The following is a 19,372-nucleotide window of genomic DNA, read 5'->3' as shown; positions in this document are numbered from 1 at the left end:
TTCTCTGTGTAGCCCTGGCTGTCCTGGAACTCACTCTGTTTACCAGGCTGGCCTCAAACTCAGAAATCCCCCTGCCTCCCAAGTGCTGGGATTAAAGGCCTGCGCCACCACCACCGGCCTTTTTTCTCTTCTTTTCCATGGTTATTTTGACTGCTTCCCCTAAGCAGCCCGTCATCTGTGCTTCTGTAAGTCACTCCAACAAATCCACTGATTCCCTAAGCTAGGCTTAGGTAAAATAATTTCTTTAGTCTGTCATCAGTGCTCTATCTGAGTAGTAGTGGCTTGAATGAAATGGTCGCCATAGGCTCATATTTTGAATTATTGGTCCCTAGTTGGTAGCACTGTTGGGAAAGACTGAGAGGTGTGGCCTTGTTGGAGGAGGTGTGGCCTTGTTGGAGGAGGTGTGGCCTTGTTGGAGGAGGTGTGGCCTTGTTGGAGGAGGTGTGGCCTTGTTGGAGGAGGTGTGGCCTTGTTGGAGGAGGTGTGGCCTTGTTGGAGGAGGTGTGGCCTTGGAGAAGGTATGTCACTAGGAGTGGGCTTGAGGTTTTAAGGTTTCTTTTTTTCTTCCTCCCTTGCCATCCTCTAATCTGTCTCCACACAGCAATTAGTAAAATCATTTATTATTATAAATCATAATCATGTTCCTTGTTGCCTAGAAGCATTTAGTAGTACTTGTTTTATTGCAAAGACTCCAAGCTCTGCCTGCACCCCTCACCCCCATACCAGTCTTCTCCTGATCTTATGCAGCTTCCCCTTTCTCAGCCTACTCTTACCGGCCCATCTACTGTTATTTCTCAGAACCTGCCATGTGAATCTACTTAGGGCCTGACTACAAACCGTTTCTTCAGCCCAAAGCACACGAACTCTGGCTTCTTTTGAATAACTTTCTGTTTGGGTCTCTTATATCACTTCTTTCAGAATCTCTCTTGCCCCCTGAATGGAATTCTGTATTATTTTTTCCACATGTTATGGTTTAGACAGGAAGTACCTTCCCCAGGCTCATATGCTGCTGGTGGCACTATTGAGAAGTAATTCCATCAATGGATTCAACCACCAATGAATTCATTCATCATTGATGAAGTTCAGAGCTGAGTTGGCCATTTCTTATCCCTAAACAGACAGATTCTCTCTCTCTCTCTCTCTCTCTCTCTCTCTCTCTCTCTCTCTCTCTCTCTCTCTCTCTCTCATTTACTTTGGTATGTCTGTGTGTCTGTGTCCACATAAACGTGTCCCATGTCACACATGTAGCGATGAAAAGACAACTTGAGGCAGTCAACTTCTCTTCTTCCACCATGTAGGTAGTGGGAATTGGACTCAGGTCTGGTTTGGCAGCATCATCTTTACCTGCTCTATCATCGCACAAAGTCCCCCTCCCACCCACCACTGCCCCATGTCTTTCTGCTTCTGTCTTTCTGTGTCTCTTTCTCTGTTTCTGTGTATTCATGTCTCTGGTTTCCCTATGTCCTTCTGCTTCTGTCTTTCTGTGTCTCTTTCTCTGTTTGTGTGTATTTATGTCTCTGGGGTTTTTTAGTCCCCCAGTGAGCTATCACCCTTTATTGGTCCCTCAGTCCTCAGGGGCTCCCTCCTTCTCAGCCTCAGTGCCTCAGACCTCTGGTGTCATTGGTCTCTGACACCACTTTACCATCCACGGATAGTTGTCTTCTGCACAGTTTGCATGGAGTTGCTGGAGTCCAGGGCATCGTTGAGACTGAAATCTTCCCCATCCTCCAGCAAAGCGGCTATAGGTGGCGATCTCCACCTCAAGCTTGACTTTGATGCTCAACAGGGTTTCATATTCCTGGGGTCTGGAGCTGCCTCTCTGCCCGAGTTTGTGCCAGCTCTGACTCCAGGTGCAGAAGGACCCCATTGAGCTGCTCCAACTGTACCTTGTATGGGCCTCCACATCCCCAAGGCTGTTCTTCAAGTTGATGTTCTGTTCTGGTTTTTCATGGAGTCCAGGTCAGTCTCCAAGGTCTGGAGGGTACGTCTCAGCTCCGTGAGTGTTGTCTCAACTGGAGGTAATGACTGTGGTACTCTCTTTAATCTGCTGAGACCAGTACTTGTCCAGTTCCTCGCTGTTCTTCTGAGCCAGTGCTTCATACTGGGCACGGATGTCCTCTGTGATCTTGCTGAGGTTCTGAGATTTGGAAGCATCCACTTCCACAGTCAACCCAGAACTGGCAATCTGGGCTTCCAGACTAATGATTTTTCTTCATGAACAGCAGTTCCTCCTTGAGTTCTTCAATTTCTGTCTCCGGCTGCAGCCTTGAGATATTGGTGTCGTCTACCACCTTGCTGAGTCCATGGATGTCGCTCTCCACAGACTGGCACATGGCCAGTTCTGTTTCATACTTGACTCTAAAGTCATCAGCAGCAAGACGGGCATTGTTGATCTGAAGGACGATGCGGGCATTGTCCACAGAATTCACAAAGATCTGAGCCCTCAGGTCTTCGATGGTCTTGAAGTAGTGTCCCCAATCTCTGACACCCTGGGGCTCTTTCTTCCCCAGATGCTCCCAGATTTTGCTCTTCAGTCTCTGGTTCTCAGTCTCCAGGCTCTTCACCTTGTAGCTGGCCAGGCTACAAGGTGAAGGTCATTCAGGTCTTGCATTGTCTTCTCTGTCTGGATTCTGCCCATCCCCACCAGGCTTGCGGACCCCACAGAGCCACCCCAGATGGAGTGGGCACGAATATCCGGGATCCGGAGCCCCCAGCACATGCTTAGACACTGGATGCGCTCCTGGCAGGCCGGACCTGCTGGCTGGGAGTCCGCACAGAGCCCAGGGACCTGTAGTTGGTGAAGGTGGTGGAGCGGGTGGAGAGGAGAGCGAAGCTAGAGACCAGGACAGGAGTTCCACCATCCACCATCTGTTTCCCTCTCCCTCGCCCTCGCCCTCGCCCCCGACCTCACCCCCTTCCCCCTCTCCCCTTCCCTCCCTCTTCCTTCCCCCTTCTCCTTCCCCTCCCTGTCTGTGAGTGTGCCTGTATCTCTCTATTTCTGTTTTTCTTTCTGTGTCTTTGTTTCTCTCTGTCTTGTCTCTGTCGGACTCCCCCCGTGGCATGAAGTATGAGATCCAGTGAAGAAAGCAAGACAGGATAAGAAGAAAAGAATTTTGTAGACTGCTAGCCTTGGGCAGCTTGGGGGTACTGAAGATCAATGTTCTGGAAAGCATTGTCTAAGGGAGAAGAAGCTATGGGAACAGGAGAAAAACGAAAGTATGAGCCAAGTTGTTCTACTTTACAATCCTTCTGTTCAGAAATAATCTATGTAAAATACCTGTAAAAGTGCCTGGTATGGTAAATATTACATAAGGATTTGCTCTTACTATTTTTAATATTATTGTCCCAGGGATTGTGGGTTCCAGAGGAGTCAGCTGACACAGTCTATTCAAATGGCAGAAGATTGTAGAATATCTGACAGCTTAAGTCAACAAGAGAGCTGTTGGGGATGGTCAGGACCCCTCCATTTCTGAAGCTGGGGCCAGTAACCAAGGGCAACCGATTACTGGAGGTACTGACTCTCTTGACCGCAGCTCTGTCACAGTGGTCCCCTCAGCACCTATGTCAGACCTTGCCACAAGCCTCAGTCAGTGTCTGAAGCTCCACACATAGGCAAGGAGAAGCTGCTTCCCCATTCTGTGAGAGCAGCGGGTTAACTTTGATGGGCAGATTTCAAAGACTGTTTCTAAAAATGGCTGCTAATCGCTTTTTCTCAACACCAACCATCCCTCCTCCTGTTTCATCAAGCAGCAGCTGTGTTGCTATTTGCTGTCCCTGTGACCTCGAATGGTTTTACCAGTCAAAACAAATAACTATGGTCTAGAAGAGATTAAAAATAAAATGAAAGAGATAAGAAAGGAGAGTCTGACTTAAGGACTCAGCTTCCTGCCAGGAGCTTGTGGCCGGTCTTTTAGGTCATATTACTGTAAAGAAAAATAGAAATCTAGAAAGAAGGTGCATTTGGGAACATGCTCATTCACCAGAATGGAAACAGAGGAGTGGCAGCAAGAGCTGTGTCAGCAGGTGCTTCAGTTTGAAGTACATGACGATGATTAACATTGGTGAATTTTTATGGAGAGAGAGACTGGAAAATACTTCTCTATATGTCAACAAAGCCTTGGTTCAAGGCAGTATTTTAGGATGGCAAGTAAAATGCTAGGGTTTTTTTTTTGTTTTTGTTTTTGTTTTCGTTTTTGTTTTTAAGGAGAGGGTATGAGTTTGATCTCCAGCACTAGATAAAAATTTCAAGCACATGAATGCACACATGTAACTCCAATGCTAGAGAGGGAGAGACATGAGTATTCCTGTCCATCCTTTCCATCTGGTCTACCTGAATTAATGAACTCAGTGAGGGACCCTGCCTCAAAAAATCAGGTGTTGTGTAACTGAGGATGCCCAGTGTCCTTTGGCATTCATGCACATGCATATATATCTCCTCATACATATACATATGTGTATACACACACAGTGATTAAAGGAGAGAAAGAGATAGCTATAACTTGTGTCCCCATTCTCTGCTCACACTTTAGGCAATATGAATGTTGATTCATATATCTCTAGAACCTTATCTGTAAAATAATGTACAAGACTAGAATAGTGTCTTCCAAAACACAAAGGACTGGGTGAGATGACCGCTCAGTCTGTTCAGAAAATGCTTACCCTAAATTCTATCAGAATTTAGAATTCTATCACTTACACACACACACACACACACACACACACACACACACACACACACACATTTATTAGCATACATAGACTCTCTTAGAATGGAGCAATTCCAAACCTCTCTATCTAATTTGAATGTTAGCAAGTCAAGTTGGGCCAGCCAGGGTGTATTTGTCTGAGTTTGAAGCAATATTTTGACTTTTATGTCTCTAAACTGTCATTATAAACATTCTCTTATCTGTTGTCTTACTGTAATAATCTCCTGAAACTGGTAATGTTATGGCAATGATGAAATAGAGATTTACCTAAACTTAGACTTTTAAATATGAAGTAGTTTTTAAAATGCTGTTTCTCATGTGCCAAAGCATTGGGGCCAAAGTTCTGAGATTGATGGCGGCAACACCGTCTTTAAAACCAGACTCAGTTTCCATAAAATTTATTTTGATGACACTCGAATTTCTACTTCTATAGACATTTTTACCTAAAGTTCTTTTAGACAAAGGTCTAGTTGATGCAGACAAAGGCTCCACGAAGTACAAAGAAATTTTCAGTGAATGATCTCATCTAGCCTGCCCCTCCCCTGACTCACTTCTCTTCCAGCAAGTCTGTCATGCCCATGAGAATGAGTTTGATGCATGAGCTTTTCACTCTCCTTCTGGATTGGATGCTCTACACAGACAGGGATAAGTCTTGAACCTTTGCATGTCTGTTATACACAGAGAGCTTGCACTGTGTTAGGAATGTTAGAGATGTGGACTAACTGAGAATTAACTGAAGGATTACAATGCACTTTAAATACATTGTTTCATTTAGCCATTAGAAGAACCTATCAAGAATGTATATTTTATTGTCATTCCTATCATAGATGGGCAAACAGCCTCAATAAAATAGCTTTCCAAAGACACTGAGCCTAGTAAATGGCAGGGCTGGGATTAGAATTGTAGGAGTCCATTTTTAATTGCTATACCTAAGTACCTGAGGCTGGATTTTATTTTGGTTCCAAAATCCAGGGGTTATATATGGTGATGGGTTTTCTTAAAATTGGTTCCTTCATAACACAAGGTATCATGTGGCAAGAGACAGTGTGTGTGTGTGTGTGTGTGTGTGTGTGTGTGTGTGTATGTGTGTGTATCCTCTCTGGTATCTCTTCCTCTTCTTATGAAGACATCACTATTCAATCCTGGGAGCTCCACCATGATGGCTGTAAATAATCCTAATCACCTCCTAATGTCCCTACCTCTGAATATCATACAGAGTATAGTAAGTATCTATTCTATAAATAATCTTATAATAAGAATTAAGTTTAATCATATGAATCCTCAAGGAATGTATTAAACCATATTGGAAAACACAGGCTTCTCTGACCCCAAGTTTCCTAGATTTTAGGCCATATGTTCTGCTGCCCAATAATTGGTTATAGGCAATGGCTTCTGATGGATCAAACACAGCTGATTTTAGCTAACCATTTTCCCTTACCTCCAAAGTCCTTGAACCTATTGCCAGTTACAGCAGGTCTAAGTTTGTCTTTGCATCAGTTCTAGGATAAGGACAAATACTCTCATCATGAAGATGGTATTTCTTAGATGAAGTATATCTAGCCCAACTTCAGAGCAGAAAACTTTCTAGAGATATGTTTTCCCTCTCAAAATGTGTATGGCTAGAATGAAGATTGTTGTTGGATTTAAAAATTCTTAAATTCCCATGGACAGGTCTAAAAATAATTTATACTGTATCAAGTTTTTTACTTTTATTTTTTAGAAAAGCTGAAAGAGAGCAGTTGTTGTACTGTGTTCATCCTAGTTGTTTTTCACTTGTCCAGGCAGGAGGGATGGGATCTAAGTGCTGTTTGTTGAGTGTATGCTATGACTGGCTATGCATGTCTACGAAAAAGTCTTGAATCTAAATATAACACAAATTATGGAGACAAGCACATGACAGGTATGTGAACATTGAGACAAAATTGGAGAAGAGCCAGTGCCACCTACATGTGAAAAGAATGCAGAGGATGGACAAATGGCTTTCGTGTGACACTAAAAGAAGTGTGGCAGAGGAGATGCTGAGTCCTGATTTGCACTGAAGATTTTGATAAGTGACCTGATATAAATGATATCTCTGTGCACACAAACTTAAAAGCAACAAATATGAACAAGCAAGCAGATGCAAAGGCCATATCCAAGTGCTGGAGACATTAACGCCATTTGCCAAGTTAGAGATTTAGTAATTGTGATGGTTTGGATGAGAAATGTCCCCCATGGACTCATGTATTTGAACACTTGACCTCCATCTGGTGGTGTCTGGGAAGACTATGGCATGTTCAAGAAGTGGAGCCTCAGAAGAGGAAGTGGGTCAGAGTGGGTAAGCCTCGAGATTTTCATAGCCAGGCTTCACTTCCTGTTCTCTCCTGGTTCTTGAATATGAAAGCAGTGTGACGAGCTGCCTGCTACATTTGCCATCCTTTCCTAGCCACGACGGACCACCTCCCCTTGAACTGTAAGGTAAACAAAGCCTTCTTCAAGTATGCTGCTTCTTGGCAGGTATTTTATCGCAACAGCAAGAAAGGCAACTGACACAATAATGTCGCACAGTTCAAATAAGGCCCAGTGCAGGCTACTCAATTCCTGCCCATTCCACCACAGCAGCAATGGCTGGCCAGCCTCTTATGGCTTCACTTCCACCTACCTCTTCCTCACATCGTCTATTCACATCAGCCCTGAACCAGTCAGGAGAGCACAGCTGTGCATGTCTGTCATGCTCCATACAGATGACTTTCTTATTACACGTACCTAGCAGGCTGAAAGTGCCTACAAGTCTTCCCTGGTCCTCACCTGGGCCTGTCTTACGCTGTAAGCTCCTCAAAGGCTTCTTCTACTGAATTGGGCATGACTTAAGTATCCACTGATTCAAGTGAAATAAGGACTCATAAAATAGCTATTGATGAATTGAATATATAAATAATGAGTTTGGGTAGAATTACATATATTTAAAGAATGACTAGAAGACACTTAGTGATATTTAGAGCTCACTCAAACTTGAGGATTCCCTGATTTGAGCCAAGTAAGTGGGAATAATAACAATTAATCAATGGCCACATAAGGGAACAGGAATATATTAGTTATTACCATAGGAAGATACAGCTCATCAAGTTGCATACAGTAAGTCTCAAGTAAGATGGATCCTGTAAAATGAATGTTTAGTGCACAAAAGGATGTAGGTGTGGGCCCTAAAATTACATAGCCTAGTTTTAAGTACCACTGTGCTATAATGAACAGAAAGAGCACGGGGCACTTGGTTATCCACTTCTTGCCTTTTTTCCTCATCTGTCATATAAGAAGAATCACAATGTTTACCTCAAAGGGTTGGGATAGTGCAACAAATGCATTAATACATATGTAAAGTGCTTTGAATAATTCTGGATACAATGTATCTCCTGAAAGTGCTAGCTGATGTAATTGCTGTCTGAATCTTCTGCATAATAATTCTAAAGAAAAATTGGCATAATTGGTACTTAAACTGGACTCCTCAATGCTCTCCTGAAAACCACAGGAGAAGGGACAGGGACATGAAGCAAGCTGAAGTTTCCCTACAGTGCATGCCTGGTAGTTGCAGCCCAGGAAGTCACTCAACAGTCCCACAACTCTGAAGAGATGCTAATTTGGGTGAATGAGAAGGGCATCCTTCTGTTTTACACGAGGAATCAACAGAGCCTGCTTTCTCCATAATTCTACACTGTAGCAAATGTGTTTCAAGAAAAATAGTGTGGATGCTCTGTTATTTCACAATCAAAGAAAAACACCAATGAGACCAAAAAAAAAATAATAATCTCTAGTTGCCAACCATTCAGTTATGCAGTTGGTTGGCCTCTAGTTTCCAGTCATTGTAAAAGTAAACACAGCTTTGATTTTTCTTTTATTCAAGTCTCTCAAAAGCTGATGATCTTTCTGTCAAAATCTCCTCTCCTCAAATTTCCCTCTTTTCTCTGTCCTTTCGGTAAGAACTGTGTTTTAACCAGGCTGCCTGGCAACCCTTTGGGTACAAAATGAATGCGTGCTTTTAACCGCTGACCTCAGCACCTCCAGTTGTAGACCTTCATCACGCAATCATAGAGCCTCTTTTGTGCTCTGCCTCAGAAACGCAGTTGAACGCCACCCCAAAGGACTTCCAAATGTACTTTTTCCACATCAAAGTGAGGGGATTGTAAGTGAGCTGTAATCTGTGTCTGCAAACAAAAGTGCTCACATTAGTGTCCTGCAATGGCCAACGAATCGAAAGGCTACTTTCCCACCCTATTGGTGAGACTGGCGTTTAGAAAGCAGAAAGCAGAGAGCAGGAACCTTTGGTAGAGGGGGCAAAAAATGCAAAGTCAAATAAAACCATTAAAGTCATAAACCTCAGAGTCTACAAAGGCCAAGGGCAACCAAGAGAAACTGAAGTAGGGAAACCAGAGATGGGCTTGAAAACATGTCCAAAGAAACTTTATAGGGAGCCAAGCCTTACAGCCCTCTAAGATGCCAGTCGGCCCAGGCTGGAGCCAGGCAGCACGTATTTCTGTAAAGGATTTGTCATCCATACAGTTGCTTATATGATCTACATATTGCTGTTTACATCTACTTTTAAAGCTGGCAGCAGAAGATAGTTAATTGTAAAAGCTTGACGTGAGACTGCCACTGAAAGATTTCCGCTCACATATTATTACAGATGCATCAACTTCTAAAAGTTAACCTGGGTATTATTTACTCACTAACTTTGTCTCATTAGAAACTACTATCTAAAGTTGAAAAGATACTGGGATATTAAGGAATTATGTAAGGAGCAAATAAAGTTCCCAATATACCTCTTTTACAAAGCAGACATTTTCAGATATTGACATTCAAACGATTTTTCAAACTTGCAATTTTTATTTAGTTTTGTTTTTGTTTTTTTTTTTTGTTTTTGTTTTTTGTTTTTTGGTTTTTTTTTGTTTTTTCAAGACATGGTTTCTCTGTATAGCCCTGGCTGTCCTGGAACTCACTCTGTAGACCAGGTTGGCCTCAAACTCAGAAATCCGCCTGCCTCTGCCTCCCAAGTGCTGGAATTAAAGGCATGTGCCACCACCACCTGGCCAGACTTGCAATTTGTAAAAATAGTAATAGCCATGCTGTAGAGTTGACTTAGCATTGTGCATTTCACCTTAGGCATTCATTGGCAATGAATTCTAAAGTTTTCATAAAGAACACACAAACACTCATTTAGTACATGGTCTATGTTCTCTAGAGAATGAGTCACCTATTTATAGCCACGTGCTTACGAGAAAACAGTTTGGAAATTAACTTCAGGTTCCAGGAACAGTAAATCTCCTTCCAGAGCTTCTGGCACCTATCCCAAACGTTCCTTTTCAGGTATTTGGGAGTGAAGCTGTCCCCGCTGTGGCATCCTTGAATCCCTATCCTCTACTGCTGAGGTTCTTTAATACAATTCCTCATATTGTGGCGACCCCAACCATAAAATTATTTAATTGCTACTTCACAACTGTAATTTTGCTACTGTTATGAATGCAAATATGAAGGACATCTGATATGTAATCCACAAGTTGAAAACTGGCATCTCAGAATTCCCATTTCTGCTCTGAATCCCTCTGCCTCCTGCTTGTTAGAGCAGGAATAGAAGCCCTATGGCATCAAAAGGGGAAGATGGGGGCTCAAGGACACCGGAATTGCTGCCTGAAGTGGGACCTCATGCCTGTGATCCATGCTCTAGATATCCAATGTGAGACTTACCCCCATCCCACTGGGTGTAATACTGGTGATGAGGATCTTAGGGGAAGAGATGCTCTGAATAAGGACTTTTGGTGAAGAGAGATGTGAAGGAAAATGAGGAATTTTGGAAACCATGCTGAGGTCACTTGGAATAAGTCACACAGTTTGTAGCCATCTTGGCAGGAAGTATACTCTGAACTTCTAAAGTGAGACACTTGTGTCTTTTCCTTGGACAATCCGACTATGGAGAGACAATGGATTGTAAGGAATCAGAATTTTCTAAGACTCGTTCTGAGGAAGGAAAAGATTGAGGTCCTGCTGCCAGCTAGAAGGGAAGCTTGTCTCCCAACAAGAGATTTTTCCCAGTGCTGACCATTTTCAGGGCAGACCAAGGACCAGGAGACAGTAATGTGTTCCTGAGGAGCCAATGATAGAGGACCATGGCTCGACCAGCGCTGCTGACTTACGCTTTTGCTCTCTAGGCCAGTATCTGGAACATGGATATGAGAGATCCATACCACTGGATCTGTTCATTTGTTCCTCTTCCCAATGCAGTCGTACTGAATAAATATCCCTCCTCTGATTTTCACTATTACTTACATCTTTAATTGGCCTACTGGGGACAGGTAGCTGAGCTATCTTGTCAGGCTGCCAGTGACCAGGCATTGACTCTAACAACTCTGATAACAACTCGACAATGCTTTCACTCATTCTGCCTGCTAACTGTGGGCTGCATAGCTGAGTTATGTCAGTGAAGAATCCTTGACTAAATGGAGCCTAAATTAGATACCAGAGGGCTGGATCTATGGCTCAACAGTAGAATGTTTGCCTAGCTTAAAGAAGCTAGCCCTGATGAGATATGTAAGAACAGAGTTGGTGTTAGCAGGGATGTAGAGAAACATAGACTTTAAAGGTTGAGGAAAAATTGACAGAGTAAAAGAATGAAAGGTTAAGATAAACATTTTCTGACAGTGTCCCCAAATACCTTTTTTTTTTTAATGGTGGAGAATTTTTAGCTGAAAACATTGATGTCCAACCAGAGGACATCCCCCTAACTCCCAAAGTCCTGTTATAGCTAAATGTGCATGTTATTAAATTCTGGTCAAGTGGATTTGAATAGAAGTGATATTTAAGTTTTCTAAACAGTGATCTTAAAAGCAATGTTTCCTCGTGCCTGTGGGTTCTGTGGAATTAAAGGTATAGCAGGAGTCACCATTTTGGACCATCAAATATAAAAGGCACAGTGACTGTCACCAATGCCCATCCAGACTTGTTTATCAGATTTGGAATTCTACCTTGTTTAAGCCTGTGTATTTGGGGTTCATTTTTGTCAGGCTAACCTGACCTAGCATACTGATAGAAGCTCTTCTAGCTGTCCTAAGCACAGAGCCATACTATTTCTCAGCTGTTTTACCACGTAGCAATATCAGGTCCATGAAAACAAGCCAGTATTCAGTTGGGAAAGGATGAATAGTAACCTATTTTTGCTCATTTCATCTTGAAATATTCCAACAGCATTTGCATTTCTACTCCCTGCACCAGTGTGCCAGAGACGTGGGTCTGGAGTAAACTGTCTATGGAATTCATGTTTAGTTAGTAATCCATTGTTTCTCTTGCAATCAATAAGCCTGGTTCTCTATCATATCTGATACTCAGGTCTCAGGAAAACATATTACTTATATTACTGCTAAACCTCCACTTCTCCAAACAACCCAGCCATCGTGTCCTGAATGGTGGATGAAGCGAGTCTATGAGGAGCCACTTCCCTCATCCCAGGAGAGGAAGTAAGCTGTCACTAAGAAAAGACAGGTGCCTCAGACACAAATTGTATCTGTGCAGGAGTCTGAATGCTGAGGTGATTCCACTGAGACTTGGGTGTCCCCAGAATCTCAGGCCCTGAGGGTTGGTCACTTTCATATAGTCATGGGCTGAAATATCCAAGTCTGCATGGGAGGGAGGCTCTTTCAGCTCTGCCTTGAACTCAGAGCCCACTGTATGGAATATGCCATTCAACCATCAGTGGTTTTGACATCTATTTCATTAATTACTTCCCTAGGCAGGAAGCACAGGATCTCAAAAAACTGCAGAAAATAAAACCAGGTGACTGGTTCAATAGCATATTGTGTAAAAAATTACTGCTGGTGTTAGGTCAAAGAGAGAGGCTGGTGCACTCTGGGAAATAACACAAATTTTGTTGACCTAATAGTCCAAGACTGAAAATCTTGGACTATTAGGGTCAAGTAGTAGGTATGTTGCTTTCACATAAGGCCACAGTCAATGAGAATGTAGTCAATGTGAGCACTGGATTGGTAAGTTAGCATATTAATATCAAAGGAGTTGAGGGGAAAGGACCATGACTCAAGACAACTCAAGAGCAAATGGTTATTGAATGTCAAATCAGGCAGAGATAGTCTCTGTCCTCAAATTGACCAGGATCTATTGTGGAAAAAAAAAAACTAGTCAGCCACTGTCAAAAGGAAACAGATTAAGCAAATGCCAAGAGGCTTACATTTAGATTGAGGAGTGGATCAGGAGGGCCTTTCCATCAGGCACAGAGAAGCCAATAAGACCAATCACAGATAGTGTGCCCAGGACATTGCGGAGCTAGAGCCAGAAGGCATCAATCACACAACAGCAGTAGTAACCCTACTCAGTAAGAAGCCCATCCTCTGTCACGCAACCCCACTTCTCTTTCACCCTTCAGTTTCAGTGCAATACCTTTTCCTGACCTGCTCCAGATGGAACACACAGCATAAAAGATGCATAACCAGAATTGACTGTTAGATCCCCAAGAGCTTCTCTGTAATTCTGCGATCTAGGTACAGGTACACAGAACTTCATTCTTTGAGTCTTTGCTCACAAAGACGTTGCATTCTAGAAAATGGCTACTCATAGACCTGCCCACTCACTAAAGGCCCTTTCAAAGCTGCCCCCTCATTTCGTTCCTCTCTGGTAACCTTATTGTTCTGTTTAATCGATCACAATTGTCCCATCTAGCTGAGGGAAATCTGGAAGCCTTCTCTGGAAACACCAAATGCTGAGGGTCATCAAAGGGAAGAGAAGGGCATATGAGCAGCTCTCTGGAAGATGGCTTCTTTATTGCAGAAGAAGGATGCAACTGATTCTCAGCAGCATCCCTGGTATTTTCCTTACCTCTGATCAGTGTCAGGCATCTTTAGAGATGGATGGCATTATGAAAATCTCAGGCCACATACATTAACAAATAACCTCCCATTTTTACTACTTGGAAAGACGAATCACTCAAACAATTTACATAGGGAAGCAGAACTGTTTTAGGGGACCAAAACCCAGGACTACAAAACATTATTTTCATACCTACTCACACAACAATAACTACTTGTTTGTAATGTACCCATACATCTAAGGCAATTGCTAAAATAATCGAAGCCTATAGTAGTAATATATTACTTTTCTCACCAGAATCCCTCTCTCTCCCCTCTTACGACATTTATAGGATTACTGTGGGGTTTACTCTATTCTAAGACAATTGGTGAGGAGGAACCTACCGTAAGCCTTGCCTTCAATTCTGGGTGGAGGCTCCAGGCTCTACTTGGCTTAAGTTACTGCTGATTGGCTTGGGAATGGGAAGAGAACCCTTACAGATCTAAGGTGATCTCCTCAGACTTCACATAAAGTGGCATCACAAAGCCAGGGTAGAGACCAGAACAAGACTGCGCCATCAGGGAGCCACCTCTGCTTCTTCATCAAGTCTCACCTGCGGCCTTTCCTCTAGATATGGTTTTGGTAAAGGGCCTTTTGTTTGCTGAAAGCCGTTCTCACCTTCTAGCACTACCAAAGCCATTCAAACGGGCGTAAATACCTCAAATGCTTTGGAAAGGAGCAGTGGACTGGGAACTCAAGGTCTGTTTGTTGAGCAGGGGGTCAGTGTGACAAGTGAAGTCTTAGCGCAAAGGCGTTTTCCTTAGTTTCTATTGATGCTGTAGGAAACTACACATAGAACTGCACAGTTGGCCTCACCCTTTAAAATCGCATTTTCCATAGAGGTTGCCTCATTGGAATTTCACTGTCCTGAGTCAAGAAACTATTAACATTTTTGAGAACTTCATGAATGAGAAGTATTCACATTTTATTTGCAGTAATTGCTTAGCAAGCATTTATGATAGCTTAAAATATTAATTCAAACCCAGTGGTTCTGAACTTTTTTTAGAATAATCAAATGAGGTGGGAATTGTAGACTATCATTCATTCATATTATTAGACTGAAGAACGTTGAGCCTGCTAGTTAAACATGAGGAATCATGGGGGTGGGGTGGGGAAATGGCTTCAGTCTTGGCTTCCGGTTTCTGTTCCCCACAATCCTCTGAAGCAAAGATACAAACTTGACTGCTCTAAGAAGGGGGTGTATTCCTAGGCTGGTACGCAGGTGTTTGCAGTGGGCTGAACAGGGCCGAAGCATTAGAGACCTGTGCTTGGTCACCTGGTCACCCCTTTGTTCTGCATTCTGTTACAGGACTGGTTTAAATTCAGATCTTTAATTCTCCTTCCAGTACTAAAAGTTCTATTAATTCTAGACTTTTCTGTCTTCCAGATTCATGTTTTCCCAGATATTCATCATAACCAATTATTATCTCATTGGTGCTCGATTCTGTGCTAAGAACTCTGCCTTCGTTTTCCTGTTTTTCCTTTTAAACCTTGCAACATTCCTAAGAAATCTCTAACAGATACTTTAATTCACGGAGGTCAGATGAATTGTCCTCAAGATCTGCTGGAAATCTGACTCTAGGTCAGAGGGACCAAAGGGGAATACTCACTGGGTCTGTATTGTTTTTGCTGAGGAAATTAAGGTCAGTAAAACCGATCACCTCTCTCCATGTTAAGAGGGGGACGAAAAGGCCAAAAAGCAAACAGAGCAATATCCACCAGGCAAAAACAGAAGGGTCCTGGAAGGACGCCATAGGCTTCCTCCCAAGACCAGGGGGCGGGGCGTCCTTCCCTGTTAACCAAGGGATCCAACGTCCTATCCGAACCATTACCTTGTTGAGATGGGGGTTCCTGGTGACATCGTATCCGCGCTTCTTCAGGGGTACGGGGCGAGGCGGGCCAGACTTGGAGTGGCAGCCCCGGGCGGGTGCAGAGGGTGCCTGGAGCCGAAGACTGACGCAGGCTATGCGAGGCAAGAAGGTCAGCCGCGCGCCAGTGCCCAGCGCGGCTCCCATGGTCCTGGCACAGACCTGGAACCAGGGCGAGACCAAGGTCAGGGATGCCTTCTAGCCAAGCCAGGTCCTGCACGCCAGCAGGGCGCCGGACTTGAGCCGTCGGAGAGGCTGGGGGTTCCCGATGGATACAAGGCGCTGGTCTCCACCCCTTGTCCGAGGCTACCTGCTCCTCGCTTGGTTGCGATGCTCACCCCGCAGCCAGCAAAGCGAAAGCAAGCCCAGAAAGCAGATCCCCCGTGCGGGTGACAGCCCGTGCTTCCCTGCCCCCATAAGGGAGAATAGTCTCCCGTACCCTCAGTATGTGTGGTTGGCCTTGGTTTCTCTCCTTCTTCCGCTTACCTGCCTAACTGGAGAAGCTGAAGTCTATGCAGTCCCACTGCGAGCAGGTGAGGCAAGAAGCCACCGTTCCCTGTCACTTTCTGGCCAAAGGCAGCACTGCACAGGCAGCACGAGCTCACGGGACTGATGCTGTTCTGTAACATCAGCAGCATCAGTCCTTGCAGGACCTGATAGATTTCCCTTGAGGATATGCGCGGGGGCTCTTCAGAACAAGACTAGATGAAGCTCAGTTTCCTCCCACATCAGGGCTTTTGTGCTTTTGTACCCTGACACTCTCTATCCAGAGGACTGAATGGCACTTAGGGGAGAGCTCTTGAGCATGCTCTCACCTCTTGAGCAAAGCCTGGGCAAGGAAGCTGTCCAGTATACTAACCATTAGCCACATGTAGCTGTAATACTCCAAATAAATACAATTTAAAATCCATCTCCCTAGTCACAGTAAGCACTTTCTTTTAAACCAGTTGAGAGCATGAGTGAGTGTATATAGGTACAGAACACTTCCAGCTCTGCAAAACGTTCTCTTCTGTTGATCTGAGCCCCCCACTTCCTAAGTAGGTTTCTAGGAACCCCATGGAATCAGCCATAGATGTTAGGGTCACATCTTGATGTCCACCTACCCCTGAATTTAAATGTGTATACTTCCTCCACTCAGTATTTAAGAGATTTCATCTAAAGGAAATATACTCACTGTGTATGGAATAACACCCAAGTTGGCAGGAGGCCTTGGTTAACCCCAGCTTGGCTCCTGCCAACTTCTCATCTTATCCTACCTCACGTTGCTTCTCCCCATTTCTCCACCTTACTCAGTTACTCACCTTCATCTCAGGGCTTTTGCATCTGCTAACACTTTTACAGGGAATGTCATATTCCAATCTTCCAAACAACTGCCACATCTCATCTCTGAGGTTGCCCCTCATATATCAACTTGGAAGCCATTATTCTAGTTATTCCCTTCCGTTCTGACCATCACCAGGGGATATGTAAGAAAAGAGTTTTCCCCTACGTATAAATGAGCAAGTCAGTTACTAGCTCATTGCTCTTGAGATGTATTGTCTGCCTCCCCCTTACAACAGAGGCTTCATTGGGCTAGGGCCTTTGCCTGCAAATCCCTTTGTCATCGGGGCCTGATGTGCCTTTGTACAATAAAAAATGGCTGTTTGGTGAGTGAAGGTGAGTGGCTTCTCTGATCATCAGGACTATGAGATCTCAATATGGCTGCCAGACAAGATAGTGGGGTTCTCTCAGACTCATTTTCAAACCACATCCCATTCTCATGTCCCAGCTGCAAGGCAGGGATGATAGATAGTGCTGTCAGGGTCCTCCTGCCTGGCCTCAGGATTCCATCTCCTCAGGAGTGATGGGAATGAGTGCCTCCCTGGAGCATTCAGTTCTCAGCTGGAATGATCTACATTCAACTGTACTGGGTGAAGGAATGTCAGTTTTCCTCAATGGAGTGATATTTGGTATACGGGTCACACTCCAGGGCAGACCCCATGCCCAGGAGGAGTTGGCTAGCTGGCCAACACAGATTGAATTCCATGGGATTTGTTTGTTTGTTTGTTTTGAGGCAGAGGGCAAACATAAAGTTGGATAGACAGGAAGGAGGGGGAGGATCTGGGAACAATTGGGAGAGAGAGATGGATATGATCAATTATATCGTATGAAACTCCCAAAGAATAAATAAAAACCTTGTTAAAAAGACTATAACAACCATTTACAAGTCTTTACATCTTCAGTATCTGGGTCAATGCCTGGTTAGCACAGAGCATACACCCAGCTTGTTGAATTTGCTTTGGGAATCCTTCAGGCAAGGCCTCTCTCCCCGTTCCGTATGTTCAAATACCATCTTCTCCACAAAGTCTTTTAAAGTTAGTGGCTCATCTTCCTTCTTCATGATTCCCAAATGCTCCCAAGTGTATCTACTACATCATTAAACCAGTCTGTCTTGCAAGGGCTTTTTTTTTTTATATGCTTGTCTTCTTGGAACCTCTGAGGGACTCATGAAGGCAAACAGCTTTGACAATCAGTAGACTGGAGTCTATTAGTGAATAGTTCACGTGACCTTGAGCATTTTAAGTGATATTCAGGATCTCACCATGTTTGTGATAAAACTAAAATTCTACTGTTATTTCTAGCATTCTTTTTCTTGTGGATCTATTTGCTTATTTAAAGTACTTTATAGTACATTGACAGGATGCCAAGCACATTTAAGTCCTGCACTTGAGATTTAGAAAGTGTAAGGTAGTTCCATGGAAACTGTGCTTCCAATTTCTCTCATTTCTCAGGCTTTACAGATGTAAGATTCATTTTCCTCATGCTGGCTAGCAGCAGTAAGTTGTTTCCCACATGCATAAACCATGAGAATAAACAACTGGTGCTCAACAGTTAAACTGTTGAACTCTGATGTTTAGGAGGCTGGGTATAAAGAATGTATTTTCAACTGATAATATTTCTAACTCAAAATGAATGTACAGTTGTAAGCCAATTGTATGTCAGAAGACCTGTAGTCGCTCATTTAATCTTATAGTAGTCTTATAATTATTTCTCTACAGAGCTATCTTTCTGAACTCTGGCTTATGGCTGGAACATGCATCTTACAAACGCATTCTTCGACAGTAGGTTTCCTAATAGTTTCTGTCCGTGGGGGCAGTAGAGAGGGACTGAAGGCTGCAGAGGACAGGTCTCCTTTACTCTGGTTTTGATTTGTCCCGTTCAGCTCCAAGCACAGCTGTAGCCCATTGACTAGCATCAGCCATTGGCCGCAGCATGCAGCCTCCTTCCTTACCACATGCAATCTCACCAAGCTCTTGCGTGCTCTTCTTGCTCAAGTCTAGTCTTTGGTGGTTCCAGCAGCTCCTTTCAGGCTCCACCTTCAGCTTCTTTCTGGGGTTACTAGTGATTGCCCCAGCCCTCCCCACCTTTTCATTCCTACTACCATGCAATCCCGTTGTATACATCAAATTTTTAGTGTTGAGATATAGTTAGTTCTGTTTACCCAGCTTAGTCTAGCCTGATGGAACTTGTTGTTACCCTCAATTTTCAAATCAGGAAACAAACCAGAGAAGTTACTTTGCCTGAGTGGACTGGGATTTAAACTGGGATCCCAGATCTGTTGCACTTTGAGGAGACTTAGATCTGTGACATCCTTCACCAGACTGCTATGTGGTGAGCCACAAACAGCCAGGACTCATCTGATATCCAGTCACCTCATCGTCACTTTGTTACCCTATATCTCACACAAACCCTCACACATGGCTGCATAACAACCGGTAATGGGAAGCTCAGAGCCTCTGGTTCATTCCCTCTCAACTCCTTTGCATAAAGTGTTTCCAGGGAAACTGATTCTCCCTCTCTTCTTATCTTTCTCCCACTTCTCTGCCATCCCTCCCTGTTCACCATAACTTGGTTTCTTGACTTCAGTTTTTCTATTTATTC

The 19,372-nt window shown here is 43.7% G+C and overlaps 1 protein-coding gene and 1 pseudogene across 2 annotated transcripts in view; both read right to left on the bottom strand.

Moving 5' to 3' along the window:
- The window catches only part of Me3 (malic enzyme 3), a 197,163-nt gene extending 181,002 nt beyond the window's left edge, over positions 1–16,161 (bottom strand). The window contains exons 1-2 of one of the 2 annotated variants that reach the window (XM_031387286.1): positions 15,938–16,161; positions 15,416–15,613 (exon numbers count right to left, since the gene is read on the bottom strand). In XM_031387286.1, the coding sequence (XP_031243146.1) occupies positions 15,416–15,598 (183 nt within the window). In that variant the 5' untranslated portion in view covers positions 15,599–15,613; positions 15,938–16,161. Of the gene's footprint in view, positions 1–15,415; positions 15,614–15,761; positions 15,784–15,937 lie in introns of those variants that run through there. The other variant, XM_031387287.1, reaches the window with a different exon arrangement.
- On the bottom strand, positions 1,452–2,868 carry LOC116104091 (annotated as a pseudogene).
- Positions 16,162–19,372: the final 3,211 nt, after the last annotated feature.

Source organism: Mastomys coucha, unplaced genomic scaffold (genome assembly GCF_008632895.1).
Source record: "Mastomys coucha isolate ucsf_1 unplaced genomic scaffold, UCSF_Mcou_1 pScaffold21, whole genome shotgun sequence".
Taxonomy (NCBI): Eukaryota; Metazoa; Chordata; class Mammalia; order Rodentia; family Muridae; genus Mastomys; species Mastomys coucha.
Note: the sequence above shows the minus strand (reverse complement) of the source record. Positions and strands in the feature narration are given on the sequence as shown.